The sequence below is a fragment of the Sparus aurata genome, chromosome 9, assembly GCF_900880675.1.
Source record: "Sparus aurata chromosome 9, fSpaAur1.1, whole genome shotgun sequence".
Taxonomy (NCBI): domain Eukaryota; kingdom Metazoa; phylum Chordata; class Actinopteri; order Spariformes; family Sparidae; genus Sparus; species Sparus aurata.
The window spans coordinates 19,316,667-19,339,050 of record NC_044195.1 but is presented as its reverse complement, the minus strand read 5'-3'; the positions used below and the strand labels follow the sequence as shown (position 1 = coordinate 19,339,050).

Below are 22,384 nucleotides of genomic sequence, written 5' to 3'. Positions count from 1 at the left end.
ATTTTCAGAGGAATAAGGTTGTTCTCAGTGCTATCAGCAAAGGTATTCATGAAACGTCAGCTGAAATTTTATTATGGACATTTAATTAGACTTTTATGTGTATTGTGCCTGTCTGACTATGGTAATGAAGCACTCCGCCAATTCATCAAAGTCCATCAGAGTATTGGTAAGATAATTTTAGGAGATGGTGTTCTGCTCAAAGGCAGATCTGCTGAAGCCACAAGATGCAGGTGGAATATGAAGGGTTTTATATCTTTTTTTATCTGTTTGCACATTCTGCTGATATGGTGTGGGCTTGATACTTGAAATGTTGTGTGCTGTGAATTTCGTATGTGTTTGACATAATTTATTTGTTTGTCCATGTAGTTTTAATCATAGGGCACAGGGTTTGGATCACCTATACAAAAACAAATGTTCTTAAGCAGTTTGAAGTAGTAGTATATTACCAAATATGTATTTTAATATAGAGCTGGAAGACATGGTCTAGAAATAATATTGCAATATTTGTATGCCTCCACACCAGCCCGAGGCATTATGTTATATTTTCGGGTTGCCAAGCTGTTTGTTTGTTCATTCTTGTGTCTGTCTCATCGTTGTGAACGCATTATCTCAAGAATGCATTGAAGAAGTTACTTAAAATTTGTTACAAATGTCCACTGTGACTCGAGGATGAACTGATTAGATGCCCAAAGGTCACGTTCATTGTGACCTCACGGTGTCATATTCTTGTGAATGTGGTATTTCAGGCATTGAGAGAATTCCTTTAAATTTTGCAAAAGAATCCACAGTGACTTGAGGATGAAATTATTATTTTATGGTGGCCAAGGGGGGTAAAGGTCAAGGTCACTGTGACCTCATGGTGCCCCTTTATTGTGAACACTGGCCATTATTTCATGCCACAACACAGGAACAGCAACTACACTTTTCCCTTCATGCAGCCATTTAAAATCAGTAACAAAACAAATCTTATTCTATATCTTATATCTTAAAATGTTGTTTGTTTTTTTTATGATGTGCTTTATTAGAACCTGCGTGAAGCTCAGGTGTTCAGCCTTGTAGCGGAGCGAAGAAGGAAGTTCCAAGAGATCATTAACCGCAGCAACACCGAAGCCACCCAGGTTGTCAGGCCCAAGAGTTCCTCCACACGTTGGGTCCCACCTGGCACCCCCCCTCAGCTGGTGACAGAGATCCTGGAGATCCGGGAGAGCATGCTGTCCCTCCTCATTAAGCTCCATCAGAAGCTCTCATCCAAGCAGAACTCTCTGTCGGCGTCCTGGCTGGAGGACATGGACACGAGCCGTCACGCCCATGGAGATGGCATTACGGCCATCGAGCGCATCCTCACCAAGGCGGCCACGCGCAGCTGCCAAATCAAGCGTAGCATCCAGGACATTTGTGGGAAAGTGTGTCCTCCGGTTCCACCAAAGAAGAACAGTCCCACTGACAAGAAAACCATGGATAAAGAAGAGAGGTAACATCATTGGCACATAATTGTGTATAGTTTGTTAAATAACATTCACCACTCTGGATTAATACAAGCACTGTTCCATGCCAAATATTGATATTGCTCATTATCTCTTAGCTCTATCTACATAATATCAAGGAACATGTAGGGCAATCTTAAAAGGCTGTTTTAACATGATTTGTCTGGTGAGTATCAATAATTTTGTTTATAAAAATACAAGGATCGCTGATTCCTTTATTACAGTGCAGTTGCAGCAATAGCTCAAAACGCTGAGTCATGTGTGCAGTGACAATGCAGAAGGTTTAATCAAATATAGAGTAGAGATCAGAGGAAGTAAAAATTCGTCCTTGTCCTCTGAAGCTGTCACATTATATAATTTAAACAGCTGTACCAGTCGGTACAGGGCACAACAACAACAGCTTAAAGTAAAGGCTTGTAGTTGTGTAAGGCAGGGAATCAATCAGTTAATGTTGGGCTGTTTCAATGAGATATCTTAATTTTTATTTTAATAAATAATTCATTTTATCTATTTTATGCAAATTAAATGTCAGAGAGTGTTCTGTATATCACAGCTAATGTGTGTGTCATATATATGTGGCCAAAGGAGCAGCAGATGATGCTTCTTTCTAAGCTAAATTTACTGACTTCTATTTTATCCATGAAGATATTAGAAGTCTTTTTAACAGCTTTCAAATTTTTTATACAAAGATAATTTAGAAAATAATCACCTGTGTTGCCATCAGCACTTTGCACCTCCATGAAAATAGGGTCCAATGGCTGAAAAATTCAATTCAAACTCAGTGGGTTTTGGCTTTTCACCTCACATTCCCCCACTAGTCCGTGTCTCCCATTTCCCTCCTCTAATGATGATGGAGCGGGCTATAACCATTTAATAATTGCCTGCTTTTGGGGTTGGCTTCACCTCACAGACAAAGGTAAAGGTAGAATCTCTCTCCCATTCAAACGAACTAGTGCTGTTTCCAAGGCAACCGTCAGGCAGTGGTGCGGCCAGTGGCGGCGAGCAGCGAGAAGCCGATGCCCATTCCTCATACTGGTTGTCGGCGCCCCTGAAGCCATCAGTGAAAATTATTGAGCTGTGACGCTCCTGTCAGCATTTGTTTATGTCCTCTTATTAGGGACTTAATTTACAGTCAGCTCACACCCTGTAGGTCTGCAGAGCGGTGCTTGACCCACCATATTAGTTTAATAATCAACCTCTCCAACTTTCACTACACAGTCTTGTTGGAATCAGACACGTGCTACATGGAAGAGTATGTTGCACATGCTGTGGGTGATCGGGGAGACATGCCCCACGCAACAGAAAGGCTCAATACCAAGATACTGTAATGCATTCAAGTGGAATTGCAATGGTTAATGTTCTTCAGTGGAGCAAGTAGTTGCCAGGAACTTGACAGGAACGTGGATGAAGTAAGAGCAGCAATGATTAATTTGTAAAAAAAATAAATAACAATAAAATAAATAAAAATGTCTGATTCCAGCCCCTTTAATGTGAATATTTTTTGTTTTTTTTACTCTTTCATGACAGTAAATAGAATTTCTTTGGGTTTCTTTGGGAATTTAGAAACACTGATATTTTTCACAATTTTCAGATCTTTTTAAAAGACTGAACCACTAATTGACTAATTGAGAAAATAATGATAGACGATGAAAATAATCATTTTATCCCTGGGAAATTACTTAAATCCTTTAACAAAGTCTCACTGGTTGAAGTCAGATGACTTAAAAAAAGGTCTTAATTCAGTAGTTGACACGATTAGTATTCCTTTTGTGTCGACCTCAAGTTAAGTACTTCGCTGTTGTCACATTGCTTTTTCATCAAATTCTATTTCACTTGTTCTTGCTTTCAGACGTCAGAGGGCGAGAGAGAGACAGCAGAAGCTGCTCGCTGAATTTGCCTCCAGGCAGAAGAGCTTCATGGAAACAGCCATGGATGTTGGTAAGAAAAGGCCAGCTCTGCTTTTTTCAAAACTTGTTACTGCAGTTTTTTGGTCTTAAAGCTTTAAATGACTGACACATCACTCATAGCAACAGTTTGAATTGAGTGGCAGGGTGCGCTTCAGCTGTGGAACTTGTGTGCTGACACAATCTTTATTTATATTTACTGCATATTCACTGAATATTTACTGAAAATGTAAGTAACAGTGCAGTATTCAGTATACTGTAAACTTAATGCTGCATGGCCAAACAGGCGAGTCAAGAATAAAATGCATAAAGTGAGATGAACTTGTTAATGTTGCATTCTGTTAGGAATCAGACCTCCTGGTAAGAAAAAGTTTGTCATCAATTTAGTTTAAGTGAACTCTTTACTCTGTGCTTCCTTTGTATGATCAAGTGAATTGCCTGAAAATATTGGCAATTTGCACAGAGCACTGCTTTGGATATTCATTCCTTCAGCAAAGACTTAGTACATGCTGATGCACTGCCACTTTAGTACAATGTGCTTACCAAACTGCAGTTGTTCTAACATAGGTGTATAAGACACACATTACATTACACAGACACACACACAAAACACACATAACTTTTTGTACGAAGGGCATCTTGCTGCTGTAGCCCCTTGAAGAAAGGCGCTGTTGGCTGAAATAAACCTATCATTGCTGGTCCTTCATCGGGGCAAGGTGACAGTGGGCCGAGTCCGTGTTTGTGGTCTCTGCAGCCCTGTTAGGAGAAATTGAGTGGAGAGTGCTCCTGTGGGAGTGTGGGTGGCTGCTGGCTGAGGGCATATAGGATCAAAGCACTAATAGTGGGCTGGACTCCCAGGGCCCACCCTGACACAGCATGGTTAGTGAATGAATAATGGCCGCTATGAACAGACAGACCGTTATGGCAGGACTGTATACTGACCCCTTTCTACACATTTCCTGCTGAGCAGTCACTTTAGTTGCTGTTACTTCAAGCTCACTTGCCTTTGCATCATCTGTTTTGCTTTTAAATGGGATGGGAAGATGACCGTTTTTGCCTTGTTCGCCCCTCATCATTAATTAGTCATGTTGGTAGTTTCAGTATCATTTACTCAACTGAGACATTTCTCTTAGATTTTGGTCTCCTTCCCAATAAAATGGAGCTAACCGAATTATTCTTTTGTAATCATAGCAATGAAGAATTGATAGTTGGTTTTCAACAGCAACGTGTCTTTTGGTGCTACTCAGAATAATCAACAGAACCCAACTGAATTTTGTGACCTCATTCTTCTTTTCTTAATTTTATCTCCATTAGCTTTCGCAAAGTGGGGTCCATATTAACATATCAGCTACAAAAAAAAAAAATAATTAAATGGATTAAAAGTGCATTATCAGTATGTCTAAAAAATCCAACCAACCATTAAGACCAGAAAGCTAATGAATAACTCACATAACATTATAACACATTGATCAACAAACAACAGTAACCCATGATATAAAAAGGAAGACAACACAGCTCCAAACTAAATGTCATATTTTAATACAATGCCTTCATATTGTCATATCAGTCATATACCAAACCTGTCTTCAACTAACAGTTGAAGAATCACAAACACATTTTCTACACACAATACTTTAAAGAGGATTCACAGATTTATTGTGTAGGAAGCATAAAACAGCCTTACACCAACAGTTTGTGTGTCCTTGTTACCTTACCTTTCGCATGTGTGTGTTTTTGTTTGTGCACACACGTTGTTTGCTCGATGTACTGGGATGGCCCTGGGGCTAAAGCTTTGGCGTTGACATCTAATGCATCCTTCATTTCCCCAGGAACACAGTGACCTCTCCTGAGAACATATTTCCCCAAAAAGCAATAAATCAATTTCCAGCACAGCCTGACATTTTACCACAATATTTACTGCTCAAATTGAACACAGTTCTTAACATTTAAAACTAATTTCACGTCAGTAATTAATTTCTGGCGCTGTGCCAATCATGCAGATGGGGTGGAAGTGAGTGCCTTCAACTCACAGTTCACAGTATGTATATATGGAAGTTGAGTACCTCATTGCACAGTACCATTTTGGAAGTCTGCTTACAGAACATTAAATATCAGTGATAAGATCTCAGAATTTTAGTTTAGTAATTATTTGCTTCACCTGTTTCAGTGTATTTCATGGTTCTGATGATGTATTTATGGGAGAATGTAAGGAAGCTTTTGCAGACTTATATTAAGATTTTTTCACTTTTCCCCCTAGAATCCCCTGAGACTGAGGCAGCCATGGACTTAGGAGCATCTGAAGTGATGGAGTCCGAGGTTCTCTATGACTGTGTGATCTGCGGCCAGAGCGGACCTTCAACTGAGGACAGACCCACTGGCCTTGTAGTTCTCCTACAAGCTTCGTCAGGTACTTCATGTTCCAGCATCCTACCCGTCCTTTCTCAGACACTGAAATTAATTATCTACACAGGACACATTTGTTTAACACTCTAAAAGCCTTTTAAACCAAAACAGTTATGAACCAACATAATAGAAATCTATTTTTGATCTATTAATTATTTTTTTTTAGTACAGTCTTTAAGAAATAACTTCACAGCATCATATCAGAAAAGAACATACTCACTTTAAATAAGAACTCTGACAGTATTCTACCATGTTGAACTGTATTAACCCATCCACAAACAGGAAATCAGATTTTTAATTTGTGGTAACTCATTTATCATATTGATCCCTGCTCACTTGTAAGTGGAGCCTCATCTTTTCAATATGTGTGGACGGAGGAGGATCACTCAGTGTCATCCCAATAAATGGCATGTTTGATTAGTAATTAGTCACCTTGTAAAACAGTTCAGAAGACTCTGACCTCAATGTCAGAAAACATCTTGTAAAGTCTTCCACCAGTAATTGGCAGTGGGCCCATAATGGCATTATTGCATCATCCTTATCGGTGACCACCACGTAAAGCTGCATGCTTGTGTTGAATTCCAGGTTCTGTCTGATTTATTATGTCAAGATGAATACAAATCTGAGTCATGTATAGGTGTGTAATGTATAGGGGTAAAATGAATCGCTGTTTATATTGATAAACATTGAAACGTTTAAAGTTCTTTGTCAAGAAAAAATACCCCAAATTCTCAGTCCTCTGCTGCCACTTTCTGTATTTCTATCATTAAAAATGAATATTTTGGGGTTTTGGATGTGAGTCAGACAAAAAGTGAAACTTGAAGCAGTTATCCCTTGGATCTGGGAAATAATGATGCATATTAGAGGTAGACTGATAGTAGAGTATTAAAGACTGCCAATATAATAGCGATAGCATGTAGCAGGGAAAGCAGGAAGCAATAATTAAGATAGCTATTAAGTCAAAGAAATAAATACCTCAACAAATACTGAGTACATCTGGATCGCTGAACATTACCAAAAATCTGGCACTAAGGATCAGATTCAGAGTAATTAAATCTTGCTAGCAAAACAGAGACGGCATGCGTTTGGCAGAGCAGCAGTTATCTTTAGTCGAATGCATTAATTATGCCAAACTATAACCAAAAACCTTATCATGCTCATAATATGCAAATACAGCTGTTTTAAATGAAGTTGACTTGCATTTGAATATGAATTATCTTAGGTACACAATAACATTTATTTTACTTTGTGTATGCTAAACGGTGAGGTTGGATGCTGTGCAGACATTGGCCAAATATTAAATCAAGTTCTGCCTATAAGAATAGTTTGTAAAACGTTCTATCGGTGCTGATTAGTCACTCATCCTTTCTCTGAAGTTATTCACTCTTTTTCTGATATTTTTTGAACTGCTCAATCGACAAAGTAATCAGTAGTCTAATCGCTTATTAATTGTAGCCTTAATATTGTATGCATTTTGACCTTAATCGCACCCCTTGACTCCTTTCATCACTGCATCATAATTCATCACTGACTTTTATTGTCTTTCAGTTCTCGGTCACCGCTGCAAAAGCAAAGAGGCTAAGAATCTACCGACAAGTGATGAAGAGCACATCTACGCTGCGGACACGTGTGGAGTTGCTCACGATGTCAGACTCACACTCATGCAGCGGTTCTTCAAAGATGTAGGTGTCTGAGAAAATATTGTGCGTGTTTGAATTTCTTGATGTTTAGTTTACATACAGGTCAGGAACGCTAACACCTTGTTAAAGAATACATTTCTTACGTGCTGGTGGTAGGCACATTACAGACCAGCTACTGGCTGTCATATAACATCATTATGAAGACAGATTGTGTAACAAACAGCAGAATAAAACTGTATATACCAACAGGCAGCATTTCCAAAAAACATTCAAAGTCATCGTTTAGAAACTAAACTAAAAAGCTTTATTGAAAGGTGCTTTGATGTCCCTGGTTTCAATAGCTTCTCGTGCCAACATTGTGTATTGATCAGCTTTCAACACAGCTCCAATCTAATAGTGACTATACCCGTTGAATTGGATATAGAATAATAAAAAGCAGGCAATTGAGTCATGCAGTCTGTTAAAAGGCGCTGGCTTTAAAATGCATCATCAGTGGGATTAATTGCAGTTTGCTGATCGAAGCTTGAAAAATGGTTTCTATCTTTATCAGGCTTATTTGCGTTCTGTAATTGATGTGATTTTTCTCTTGTGAATTCCGCAGAGCTCCTGCCTGCAGTCGGTGTCAATAGGTTGGGACGGGGGCGTCTACGTCCAGACCTGTGGACACACTTTGCATATAGATTGCCACAAGTCATACATGGAGTCTCTGAGGGTGAGAGAAATCTTGGCCTTATGAAATTATTAGTTGCTTAGTTACAGTCATTATATGGCATGAAATTAATCAGTTGCAATTCTGATAACTGGTAAATTCACTTGACTAATGATCTAAATATCTAATCAAACATTTTCCTATAATATTTACTTTATATATCTAAATGTTTGTAATTATCCTTCTGTAGAAGCAGTGTGGACTAAATATTTTGTTCACATTTTCAGAAATTGTGCATTTTTAAATTGAAAGTGTATTCATTAAAAGTCCAGTGTCAGTTACATGTTGCAAGTTTTGAGTTAAGATTGTATCAGTCAAATTTCACTTTCACATGTCTTTTTTTTTTTTCTCCAGAATGACCAGGTGCTCCAGGGCTTCTCTGTTGACAAGGGTGAGTTTACGTGCCCACTGTGTCGACAGTTTGCCAACAGCGTCCTTCCCTGTCGCCCTGGGCGAGGCACAGAGGCTGGTACCTGGCACACACCCACAAACAAGAAGACGTGTGTGCTTGTAAAGGAGGTGGAAGATCTTCAGGAGAAACTTGGCCTTTTCCCGGTAAGTTTCACAAGTGCAGGAGTTTGTAACTTTAAGCATCCTGTATTTTTTACACAGCTGTATTTTAAACACGCTTTCAACTCATTGGCTGGCGTTCACATAGACAATGATTATCATTACTGGAAACAATCAGCTCACTGCAAATTATAGGATGCGTTGAACTTAAGTGCAGATAAGAGTAGGGCGGTTCTGCTCCTCAGAGACTGTTCTTCTTTCTGAGAATACAGAGACAAGCACCTGTTCGATCATCCACCTGACTTCCTTGAAGTGTCAATAACTTCCTGCGAAATAATTCTGTCACTGAACCTCTGATCTATACGGATTGACGTCATATTTTTTCATCCACTCTCAAGGTTGGCGGAACGCTTTATGCTATATTTCATGTTGCTTCCAAATGACAGAAGTTTACAAAGTAAATTGTGATGATCCTTTACTAAACACAGTTAAAAGTTAAGAGAACACAAGTGTCTACCCATATTTGCATAATTTTTAGATCAATGTCATTTTAATAATTTCAGCTCAAAACTTGCCCAAAATTTGACACTGCAAGGATGTTTTGAAATCTCTCTAATGCACCTTATTGTGCCAGATCTTTAGTTGTTGATTTTGACAACACTGACCTCAATGCATCCTTGTTTTTTTCTAGACGGAATCCAACTTGAGTAAAGAGATGGAGTTAGTTATTAAAGACATCAAGAACACCACCCAGAAGAAATACATGGACTATGGCAAGAACCCTGGCTCCCCCGACAATGATTTTCTCTTCATGTACTCAGTGGCCAGGTGAGGACAGAGTCACACTTTAAATGGAAACCCCCTTAAAAGTGATTATGCAGATTTTGCACTTTATATTTACAGATTCAAGGCAATAATACAACATGTAATACCTACTTTATGTGTGTTGGTTCTGCTATGCAACTCATCTTTGTGGTGTTTTGTCAATGTGACCCTGGCAGTGCGTGTTGACAGGGAAAACGGCTCCTGAGAAAGGGGGAATTGTGGAAATAGTTTTATCATTGTTGGCAATGTATTGAAAAAGATGCAAGTCATAAAAAAAGAGAACATGCACAGAATTGGTATATATGATTCTTAACAGGGGTGAGGTTGTAGTAAAACCACAGCACCTTGGTGTTAAATGAAAATAGTTGATAATAGTGATGCTTCATGGGCATCACTATTGTATGTGGAGGTATTTTAGGCTTGTGCAACTGGGGAGATGCCCAGAACATGCTAGAAGGGTTTTGTTTCCCATTTGGCCTTAGAACACCTCTGGTTACCACGGGAGAAGCTTCTTGATAAGCTGATCCAGAGCTGGATAAGTGGCACGAAATGGATGAATGTGTTGATGCATAAATGCAATTACAGTATATGGACCTATTTTCAGTGTCCTGTCCCTCTAGCCTATCAAATAAGCGTTGTGGGTGGACTGAATATTGACCCTTTGAAATTGTGGTAATAAACAAAGGTGTTATTCCACCAAGTTTCATAATCTGGTGGAATTCTTCTTCTGATTTGTTGTGGTACTTTGAAAGGATCTTGACAAAATACTACCTCAGAAGTTGTTGTGCACATGCACATATATCTGTTGTGAGCAATGACTTTATAACATTCACGGTTTTACCTATATTTGGAGGAGGGTTTGGTTTGTCGGTCTAAAATGATGTTAAAACCTTTTCTTCTTTTTTTTTCTCAAAAGCTGTGAAGAATGGCAACAGCACACAAAAGTCTTGTTGATAAAAATTTGCTAAAGAGGTCCACTGGTGAATACCAACAACCAATCTGGAATTAAGAAATGTAGTTAGTTTATTTGGTTTAGGTGGTGACCAAAACAGCTTGGGTTGTGTTCCCAAGGTTGAGAAAACCTTCACATTGGGGTATCTCTCTGTGTCTGCAGTCCTTGAACTTAGAGGTCCTCTTTCTGCACCACCTCACACATTTTTGCACCCATGCACACACCACTGACTGTCGAGCAGTGGGATAAATTGTCTGCCTGCTCCTTCCTTTCTCTCTTAATGCCAGCCCCTCAGCTTGAATAACAATGATGGTCCATGCAAAAAGACAGTGGTGTCCTTTCTCAGTATAAGAGTGTGAGTATATTAACATTTTACTGCAGAAAGACGCCTTGAAATGGAACTGAAAGTCAATATTGCAGTTGTTGCTTAGTAGTTGCACCAAATGTATGGATTTCTTTGCATTTTTATTTTTTATTTTTTTACAAATTTGTTCAGGGATCTGTGAAGGTGTTGATTTTTTTTCTTCATACTTGTCATTAGGCTGCTGCATTGGGCCTGGAAGTGTTGCAAGAACAGTGTCTCTCTAAAACACCATTAGCAGCTTTCTCCCTTTAGGCCACAATAAAATGGTGTTGACTCTTGCTGTATCTTCACTTATTAGGTCTGTCTGAGTATGGATTCATTTAACCTCCTCTGACAGAATTTTTAAGTGCTCCTTCACATAGTTCCTTTACATTATATTGCAGCATGTTGTGGTGGGCCAGTGGTCAAGACACATATGATGCAACTGTGATGATCCAGATTTTGGAACAAAATCGTAACTGCTTATTCGGGCTGCACAATATATCGTTTCAGCATCGGCATCGCAAGGTTTGCGTGCACAGTAGTCACAGTGTGGGATGTAAAATGTCAAGTAAAGCAAATTAAATCAAACATGACCCTACAACTGTTTTGCTGCTGGATACAAAACTCAGTTTGTTCTCATTTTCTAAAATGTACAAGTCTGTCTAAGTTAGTCCAACTTTTTTAGGTTTCTTGGATAAATGGGAGTTTTATCACTTTCACAGGGGACAAACCCACAACATCTGGCTTTTAATGGGATTACTTGCATTCACTCCTGCATCAGATGACTCTGCAGTCGTCACAGGTATTTATTGGCTCTGGCTTCAATCAGCTGTGGTGAAAACATAATGCCCAGATGGATATGCTAATTTACCGCCCTTGTCAGGCACGATGCTAGGAGTTATAGTTGAGGCAGCCGCCTTGTTAATACTTTTCCAACGTTCAGTTTGCCTTAAGTTTTAGTGACTGAAGTAAAAGATAATTATAAAGTAACCACCGCTAAATTTTTAGCAGCCTATGTATCACCGACTGAGCCTTGCCTGCTTCTTGATCGATACTGCACATGTGCAACTCTCAACAGAGATGAGAAAGAAGCGACATGTTTCACTCCTTGGTACTTACGTCTTATTCAGAAGGTTCCTGATAAAGACTTTTTGAAACAGCTTTAATGTCTTCTGGATGTACCGTATTTTGATGAGGTATATGATCAGCTGCTCTCTACTGTTCACTGTCACTGCTTTTCAGGCTTATTTGTGATGATGAATGTGACACAAACTCATCTCCTGGCAAAGGGAAATTGGTCAGTTGCCTATTTTTTGTGGGTTCATTTAGGTGTAATAGTGACATTTGTCACTTGAGACATGCAGGATCTGCATTCAGAGTGAACTGCCAGTCACAATCATTCTTGATCAATATATCAAACAAAGCAGGGCCTACTTTGGTTCTTTAATAAAAAGCATTCTCCTACAAAATCACCAGAATCATTTTATAATGATCAAGTCTTTCTAAATAGAGCGATTCAAGTTATTTTCAATTAATACCACAGAAAAACAAAATATTGCAATGTCAGTTTTGTCTTATACAGTGCAGCCCTATTGCATGTCACTCTCCATACTCGCATCATCTTAAAAAAAGAAATGACATGGCCCTCTCTCAGATATTTGCATCCTCCCAACAAGCAGGAAACACGTCAGATACATGACTGGCTTTCAGTTCACCTTGAGGTCTCTAACTTCTCACCACTCCCATTCCAAAAACTGTGCCCTTCCTGGAGCATAACCATCCAGACCTTTTGCCCACCCAGCGCCGTGGTTCCTTCAGACCTCTCCACCCTGAACAGAAAGATCCCCTGAGTGTGTCTGGGTGCCTGTTGGCTCTCTGAAGTTCAATGAACAGCGCAAATTGCCTGAGGAGTGGAAAATTCCTTTGTCAACGGGGCGCTCTTATCAGCAAAAGCCAGATGGAGCTTCACCGTGGCTGCATTATCTATGTGAAATTGCTTTTTCTCCCAGGAAACCCAAGGATTTGCCCCCACCTCCCTGTCCCAATAGAAGGAAATGGCCACTGGCGAGATGAAAATAGACCCAGATCAGTCCTATTTTAGTGATGCCTATCTGTTTTCATCATCTATGTACTTTGTTGGAGGTTTTAGTTTATTTCTTTACTGTTTTGGTGTTGGCGAATTAAAATTCAGGAGTGAAATGTGTTTGGATATGCATGGCAAATTCACATCAGGGATTATGCATGAACTGTGGTTGGAACAGCTTTTATGCTAATGGTCCAGCTTGTGCAAAATCTGTCTTGGAAAGCTGTCATTTACTTGATACGGAACTGCTGCTGCAAAACAGGCGCATTAAATGGCAAATGGCTTGACTAGGCAGCATCTTTCATCTTCCTAATCAAACTAGTTAAAGAGGCAGGCGTAACCAAAAGCTGAATATGATGATACTCAGCCATTTATACCAATACCACCATGCTGCTCTCTAACACGTGAACATGATCTGCTGTAATGGCTGGTTTTAAAGGAATACTGCGGCCAGATTGTATCAATTTTGTATCAGTGGCCTCTCCCATGTAACCTGCAAATACATGAGAGTTTTTCACTTGCTTCTCAAGAGAGAATTGGGAGCAGCAATTGTGCAATGAAGGGGATCCATTATGAAGATAAAGGTTAAAAAGGTTAATGGTTCCTTTACTAATTATTTTACAACATCTTGGTTGTAGAATGAAAAAGAGTTTAAATACCTTTATGCTTCATACAAAAAAAACTAACAAATAAACCGTTTCATATATCTAAGTGTGGAGAATGAGTCACAGTCTGAGAAGAGAAGCTGCTCAGTAGTCTGGTGGTACGGCAGCAGATACTTCTCTTGCTGGGGTGGGTGTTATTTTTTAGTATCCTCTGACCTCTGTGCAGACATTTCACTATACCGGTACCACTGATGCTCGGTAGATGGGTACCAATGGTGTTCTGAGTTGCTATATAACAGCAAAAATAATTAAACATCTGTTCAAAATGATGACCAATATCAAAGTTGTTGTTATTCAAGGCCCAGTAGGGATATCATTAGGATAGTATTAATACTGATATAAATACTGATACTGCTTATCCACACTAATATTTTCAAGACATGAATACCATTTTTTGCAGAAATATTGCCATATACCATCAACATTCTCCATAATCCTTTGACTTCAATCTTCTGCATACGGTTAAATAGATTAGTGGTGTTTGAGTTTGTTGAGCCACATAATTTACAGTATGACAAAGTACAGTTTCAGACTTCATACCCAAACCAAGCAATGCAACAGAGGTACAGAAGCTTTGAGGGACAAGCTCCTCATCTTGTGTTGGCTGGTCGGATAATTTTCCTGTTCAGAATAACCGTCTTCTGTCACATTCACCCTCCTTCATTTTTGTGTTGCCTTCATGCAGATTTCATCCCTGCATGTGTGCTGTTTGAAAGAATGCCATGAGTCATCCATGTTGATGAAAAATGTTGTGAAGAGTGTGATTTGCAACACAACAACACAATTGTTGGAGCATAATTCGTAATGATAGATGTTATTCTGTATCGTCACACAGCGTGTTTCGTCATATCGCAAAGCTTTTGCACAACTGTTTTGCACACTTGGGGCCCACTGGTTCATTTAATTGAATAACCGCTTCTAGCTCATTCTTTGGCAAGTAGACATTGGCTGGTTATTCACTTTTTGAAGACACCTAATGCTGAATGATTTTGGCCAATGAAAAGTCATAGTAAGACTCAGCGGGGCTGCAAACGAAACTAACTTGCCTTACCTCTGTGAAAGCAAATGATGAAAATCTTGTTGTTTTTAAGGACTCTTGTTGAAATGTTTTCATATGCCTACTTTCTGCCAACTAATAGTCATGACTCTGTCTCCTCAGGACCAACCTGGAGTTGGAACTTGTGCACCGGGGAGGAAATTTGTGCTCTGGAGGGGCCAGTGCCGCTGCCAAACGCTCATGTCTCAGTGAGTACTCCTAGACCTCCTAAGCTTTTATTTCTTACAGTTTCTCCTCTAACTCTTATATGTTTACTACTGTACAGTATTTTAAGTGATGGGTCATGCCTGTGATCTAATATTACTATGTCTATGGTATCATTCGATTAAGACGTCTTGGTTACAAAGTCAAAACTATGTTAAAAGGCTTTTATTTGCTGATTTTTAATTGTTGAACCTTGCTTCGTCTGTGGATTTTCAGTGACCTGTAGTATTTTCAAAGTTTTTGGAATAAAATTGTGCTTGTCACATGTATTTCACTTTTTAAGGCTTTCATGTGGGCCTCTGTGTAATAAAGTGTCTGACTAAAGATCAAACCCATTCTTCCGTGTTGCAACTGAGCCATTATAAAGAGAAAAAACAAAGGGTCGATTAGCAATTGCAGGCAAGGATAGATGTTGTCCCAGGTGAGCTGTTGGGAGCAGTCAGGATAAATGAAGCAGACAAATGGGTCAAGTGCTATTTTAGTTGATTGTGTGATGGCTGACAAGGGCATGCATCTAGGGGAGGATGAAAACTGATTTTAGCTGAACCTCAATGAAAACGCTGAACATCAACGACTACCAACAACGATTGTATTGATTATTACTCCTCAGCTGAAATCAATTGTTCAGATATTTTGTAGAATATTGCGACAGAAAGTGACTGCGAAGGTGTCATAGCCGAATTTGCTGTACAAGCTACATCCAGTTTTCTGTTTGTTTAATTATTCTGTCAAAGTTGTGGCTGCTGCAGTGAAATGGCCTGTCATCCTTGAGTGGCTGAAAAGAGATTTCACACTGGAGGTTTGCCATTTGTGAGCTACATTAACTGTGTAGACGTGCTGACGGCCAAATTTACTCAGTTGCAGTACATTAGTGTTTGTTCTTCTCAGGGAAATGGATTTGAAGGAAAGCGATGTGTTAACTGTGAGAGCTCATGGGGTTACTAAGCCTGTTTCCCAGTAGGCACTTCTTCAGTTCAACTGATGAGGATACGATGGACCACAGAGTGAAGCTGCTTTCATATCCCCTGAAATGGGCTCAGTCAACTCTAGAGAGTCCAGCTTCCAAATAGCATGTCCTTGGTTTATTTAACTGCAAATATTCAAATTAATCTTGGGGACAATGTGGCTGCTCTTGTACAGGGAGTTTAAAGGCAAATCATGTTGACCTCATTTGTGCAGACTTGCAGTACTTGGTGAGTGCTGACAGCTGTTATTACCTCCGCTAAGGAGGTAAGGTTTTCACAATTTTTATTTTGTTGTTTGGTTGGTTTGTCAGTACAATTACACAAAAACTACGGAATGGATTTCTATTCAACTCGAATAGAGGATGGGTCTCAGCCCAGAAAAGATCTCCTTTACTTTTGGTGCGGATCCCGATAAAGATCAAGAAATGTTTTTTGCACTTTCTTTAACTTTTGTTATTTATTTTCACTGTTTTCTTACATCTGGAGAACAAGATTTGTAGACTAGGACATCTCTGCAGCACTACAGTACTTCATTATCATGCTGTTTGGTCTCACGTTTTACCTTTATCAAAAAATTTGCAGCCTCTGTGATTTAGACATTGAACTTATCGGCCATGAAATGTGGGCACACATTTAAATGCACTTACAGAAATGTAATCAGTAGAAAAAAATCTACATCATAAAGAAAAGCGAAGCACACACAATCATGTTTAATGTTATTGGCAACAAATGCATTTAACCTGCTTGTAAATTCAAAATGTCTGCTGTGAAAAGGCTTATTTTCTTGACACTGTGAGTAACAAAGTGTGTGTCAGCTAAACTGGAGATATCAAATTGCACTCTGTGTTTTACAGTCTATAATCACAACAATATGAAAATGAGAACTAAGTATGATTACCATGAATTCTGACAGCCACTGCAGATGACTCATGTCTGGAACCAAATAGGGCTGCACCTAATGATTATTTTCATTATTATCCGCCAATTAATTAATTATTAACTGAGTAATCATTATGTCACTAAATGCTCATCATAATTTTCCATGAAAACTCTTTACACACCTCCCACCAGCCAAATGTTGGTAAAACATGTAATTGTACAGTGTCTTGCCGTTGTCTGAGTAGTGTAGGAAGCAGAATAACATGCTTTATTGTGAGAATTGTAAATGTTTTCACATACCATGACACCAATCACTTAGAGGAAAAACTCCTCGGGGGACAAACAGCTGTGATTAGATATTGGACCTGAAGCTTGTAATCAGCACTTTGCATCCGTATACATTTTGCAACTCTCATTTCCTTTCCTTCTCTCTCTTGCCTACTCTTCCTAATTCATTCCTGGTAAGAGCTGAGTGATATTGAGGAAAGAGAGGAAACAAGCCATAGTGAAGACAAATGGGACGCAGCGAGGGTCTGATAGACACTTGGCTTATTGTGTGCTGTGTCTCTGTCAACCTGTGGAGGGCAGTGTTGCTCCAAGTATTGATAATTCGCACAAGTGAAATTGCAGTGCTGATTGTTTGAAGCACTTTGCTGCATCACAACATCATAATTCCCTGTTAAACAAAATTGAATAGGATTAGTGTTGCTCTTTGAACAAAACAGGTTTTGCTTATATAGAAGGTTGTTGCGTTAATGTAAAGATGAAACTCAATGGAGCTGATTGTTTGGTGGCAAGAGTGATTTAAATATATAACTCCTATACAACTTTAATATTTGGCTTTTACGTTCTCTTCATGTTACAATATATCACTTAACATCTAAAAAGAGTGCTGCACTTTGCTGTAATGTGATAAATGTTGGCGCTTGTAACAGGTTTGATCTAGATAAAGACAATTGAGGGTGTGAAGTGTCCAGCTATTAAAAGCTAGTGTGTACACCAGAGATTGTGCATTTACAGCAGGCCTCTCTCTTTATGTTCCATTAGTTCCACAACGAACAGGTGTGACCTGACCAAAGAATTGCTCGAGGCTATCGAGCACTGCCATGTATCCATCTGGCCTGGCCTGGTTTTATCTGAGCCAAACCATTAGCCTGTAGTCCCGTTCAAGTCAGCTGCTTTCATCATTTGATCTACACCGGTTGCTGGTGGGGTGCGACAATGGACACTGAGATAAACAGAGACTTGCTGGTTTTTGTTCCTGTCAGCCCTTGTTGGAACATAACGACGTGCTTTTGTCCCCCCCACTCTCTTACAGATCAGCTGTTTCATGTGCTGGCCATGCACATGCGTCTCTACAGCATAGATTCAGCCTACAACCCCTGGACTAAGCTGACTCAGGTTGCACAAAGCAGAGAGGCAGAGTGAGTGCTAACAGTAAATCAGTAAATGTTCCTACATTCTTCAGTCTTTACCTTCTCTCACATTTTTTTTTTCCTTTCCTCAAATAAACATGCAATCAAAGCGCCACTTTGTCCTCTCCCTCTCTAAACACCACCATTTCCTCCTGCACCCCCAACAGCTTTTCCTCCACACAAACACAAAGAGGAGCTAAAAACAGAAAAGGGACCGTCCGTGGTTTCCATAGATACCGATAATTGCTGCATCTGGCAAATTACCGGGCACTCCACAGAGAGCAAAACGACCCTGTCACATTTACTGTACTGAGAGCACCACACCAGCACCACACCAGCGCCATACCAGCGCCACACTAGCATGGCGTCTCTACTCAACTGGCTCCAATAGAAACCTGTATTTAGGATAACCTAAAGGACATAGATACAACCACACATACAAACTGTCTTTTTCTGTCTTGAATCACTGGTGTACGTCAAAACATGCTGTTGCACAAAAAAGCTACTGGCAGCACTTAACAATGCAGGATGAGCTTAAACAACCTTTCCTCCCTGTTAGTGTTGCGAGACAGCTTTTACACCTGTTACAATCAAAGAGCTTGCGGCCGTAGAGTATTCTCAGAGGAGCCATTTGGTGTTTAAAAATACTTTGGGAGGGAGCAGTGTCATTGACACCCTAAGGCATTCAACCTGATCTAGCCTAGTTAAATAGGACGAAGAGAGATGTTCCGAAACATTGCTCTTGCCTAATTTCTATTGGATATACATTGGATACAAGAGGAGTATATGAAGATTTCACAGTATGTGAGTGTAGTTTGTATTCAGTGGTTGAAAGCTCTGTCTTCAGAGACTTTCCTCCAGTGCACAGTGGAATTAACTGGTGAGTGCTTTGGTAATGAAAGGTATTATTCTTAAAGTGCAGTTCCTCTCATTGAAAACCCCCTCAGGCCTTTCAAGAGCGGAGTGGAAGCTTGCTGAATCGTCAACAGAACAGAAGACATTTAAATGAAGATGGCACACAATGTGAACATGTAACTGGCTACATTAAAGAGGTGGTTGGAAAATAAAAGGAATGAGTCTTTTCAAGCCGTGTGTTTGTTAAGCAAATTTGAAACTATACACACAGCAAGACCTTTTGCTCTCACACCTTTTTAAAATCCTTTTCAGACATGTAGCTTCGCCGCCCTCATCAAGCTAATAAAGTGATTGCTTTTTGGCATTCAGATAGAGGTGACATTCACATTAGGGCTGCAACTGACTTATATTTCTGTTGCGATCTGGTGATTGCAGGGCTCCAGGGTGCCGCTGTTGTGGTCGCACATGTACCTATAAGTGCGACAATATATTTTCATTGGTTGCAGCGGTGCGCCTAAAATTAAGCAGGTCTGAAAATGAAAAACATTTATCTGCACCTTTATTCCTGTTTAAAATAATTTACATAATGTGTCCAAACTTTTTTTTTTGGTGCACCTAAATTAAAAAGTTAGGCGCAGCACAGCAAATGTTTAACATTTTTGCTTGAAGAATTGCTGAAATTATTGATTATAAAAAAACATAGTTGGCAGTTAATTTTATAACGATTGACTGTTCGACGAATCAACTGATTCTTGCAGCTCTAGATTACATAAATGTCCAATGGCTTTACTTACATGTGGAGGGAAAATGAGAGGCTGTGCTCACATGATAGGAGAGATAAAAATACTGTGATGTAAGAAAGAGGATCGATTACGGTTCTCTGGGGCTCCATCACTGCGGGTTTTTTGAAATGTAATATGCTGTTGAAACCTCAATAACCAGTGTGCACACAATGTATTCACTAAAACATTTTCGCATCAGTTGAATCATTTAAGTTATTAGAGATCCAGTTCTGCTGCATAATTTATAAAGTTCATCACGCACAAGCATTGAGTGACGGGTTGTTAAGTTGTGACTCTGCAATGGAAGAATAAAATCCATTAAACTCAAAAATGTAGAGAGGCATAGCTGGTCTTTGACTGTGGTATCACGAGGGTTTTAACCAATTCCGTTATAAATAAAATAGCTTCTTGACCTGAGACTAGATATTTGTGCAGTCCTTGTGATTTAATGAAAAGATCCTTTGCTTGTTTTACAGTGACTTTGATGAAGAGAGACCTGAGGTACCAATGCTGTTTCGAGATGTTCCATCCCTCCTGATTATCTTTGTGCTAACAATGCCACAGCCGCTGAGAAAAGGTACCGTTCTTACGTCTGCATCACGACACTACAAGAGAGTCTCTCAGTGGCTGCTCCACAAGGGCAGCCCCATTATCAGGAATAATCAGGGCTGAGTGCTGGAAAGAAGCATTTCGCATCTCTTATCTGTGCTCCTGTTGCTGTTATTTGGCTGTGAGGATCAGAGAGACTCGACCCTTGTGATGGGGGGGGGGGCTGTTTCTCCACCTCCTTTGTGTGCCCTTCATCTGTGGCCGGCCCCTGCATCTCCTCCATCTTAGCCCTTCACCAGAAGAGGCGAGGGGCCACCTAAAGACCTGGCCCGACGTACTGCGGTCATGTTTAATGGGAGATGTGTTGCATAGGCAGATCATTTCATTGATTACTGAATTAGGTTGACCGTCATCAGTCCCTGATAGTTCGGACTTCAGGGTTTGTAAGAAGTCTTGAAAGTTTATGAATGTGCTCGAAATTGAATATACTCACAAAGTTCTCAGAAAACATGACGAATGAGTCTTCAATACCTCTGCAAAAACATGAGGCACGATCAGTCCTTGAGGGTTTGTTTGCACTTGACTTGTATAAAGTGACTGCCTCCTTCTTTTACTTCTACTTTTTAATTGTGTGTACTGACACTTGTCACAATGACCAGGACAGCGGAGCTGACAGCAGCCCTTTGCTGTGGAAGAAAACAAATGGTACTCTTTGTTGTTCTTTAAGCCACACTTAAATATCCGTCAGCCTACATTTTCCACCTGAAACGCTCTGCTAATTATCCTGTGCACTGGTGAGTGAGGCTCTGGTGAATGGCTGCCAACCACCATTAACTGGATATTTTTTTTTTTTTTTAGGCTGTAAGATCTTTAAATTCAAAAAGATGTAGGCTTGCATATTGAAATCATGAATTAATTATTTGATAATTATCAGAGTCACCTTCTCTCCCTGTGCAGAACACTTTACCTGTGTGGTGAAGATGCTGTACAACCTGCAGTTCACCCAGGCTTTGGCTGCACTCTCATCCAAGTTCAGCCCAGAAGAAAGGCACGCCTGGAGCACAGCTGGAGCACTCAAGAAGGTAAGAGTGAAATCATGTTAGAGTAGCCTGAGACCTGGGCTGCGCTCCAATACCCATAATACCCTATTATTAGTATGCCAGAAGATTTACTATGTCCAATACATAGTATGTCAAACGCAGTGTTCAGAAAACACCAGGATGTCCTCCTGCATCTGGTTGCATTTTGCAGTATGCAAACCAGTATGCTGTTCTGGCTATTCCGACCCACAGTCCTCTGCACTTTATACTTCTTCAGTACCTACTTACAATGAATGAATCAATGAAGATTTGGAATGTAGCTCTAACCAATAATGAAAAGCTGGTACCAAAGTTATCTCCTTTTATTTTCTAGTTCGTACAGTAGGTCCTTTATCCTGCTCTTTCTCAGAGGCTTTATTGATGTTACCAGAAAAGAGGGTCACCTGAGGTTCTGAAGTCCCTGACAGTGATGAAATATGCCGTCCTTTACCTCATTTGTATTAATGTGTATTCTGTATTATGGGGGATTGTGCATTTTTCGGACTCATGCTTAATTCTTGTTCCTTCCGATTTGTTGTTTTTTCTTTACTTCTGTTGGTTTACTACTAAACTAAGACACAGAAATACAACACAACAGAACACAGTTTGACGATTGGTTGGTCACCTATGCATTCATACATATGTAACACTGATGCAAGTTTGAGCAGTAGCGGATCAGTAATCCTCTCATTAAGTCACCAAAGCAATCCATTTTTTGCAACGTTGCAAGAATTTATCAACCAGTAGATTCCCCCAAAAAGTAATACTCTCCAGACTTTGAACATGAGCTACAATCTCTATCCAGTCAGCCTCCGTTGGAGGTTCGATCTCTAACCATTGTGTTGTTACAGCTTTCTTGCTCACTGTTAGTAATATCTTTAAAAGCTATAGTCAATTAAAAATGTTAGGAATTGCTCATATTACCTCCTTGCAAGTATGATTGAATGATTGGGCTGCTCCAAAATACCTGGAAATTATCTTATAATGTTACACTTAAAAATCATGGGTCACATAAAGATGATAAAGATTATTATCAAAAAACTTCAAATACTGACCTATAACTGTATTTTCCACTCAG

The 22,384-nt window shown here is 39.7% G+C and overlaps 1 protein-coding gene across 2 annotated transcripts in view; it reads left to right on the top strand.

The window, feature by feature from the left end:
* The window catches only part of ubr3 (ubiquitin protein ligase E3 component n-recognin 3), a 46,230-nt gene that overhangs the window by 16,401 nt on the left and 7,445 nt on the right, over positions 1 to 22,384 (top strand). For both annotated transcript variants that reach the window (XM_030428154.1, XM_030428153.1), the window contains 11 exons: positions 1,026 to 1,471; positions 3,334 to 3,422; positions 5,646 to 5,795; positions 7,340 to 7,473; positions 8,033 to 8,143; positions 8,495 to 8,695; positions 9,342 to 9,478; positions 14,681 to 14,766; positions 17,945 to 18,050; positions 20,155 to 20,255; positions 21,185 to 21,309. In XM_030428154.1, coding sequence (XP_030284014.1) covers positions 1,026 to 1,471; positions 3,334 to 3,422; positions 5,646 to 5,795; positions 7,340 to 7,473; positions 8,033 to 8,143; positions 8,495 to 8,695; positions 9,342 to 9,478; positions 14,681 to 14,766; positions 17,945 to 18,050; positions 20,155 to 20,255; positions 21,185 to 21,309 — 1,686 coding nt within the window. The remainder of the gene's footprint in view (positions 1 to 1,025; positions 1,472 to 3,333; positions 3,423 to 5,645; positions 5,796 to 7,339; positions 7,474 to 8,032; positions 8,144 to 8,494; positions 8,696 to 9,341; positions 9,479 to 14,680; positions 14,767 to 17,944; positions 18,051 to 20,154; positions 20,256 to 21,184; positions 21,310 to 22,384) is intronic.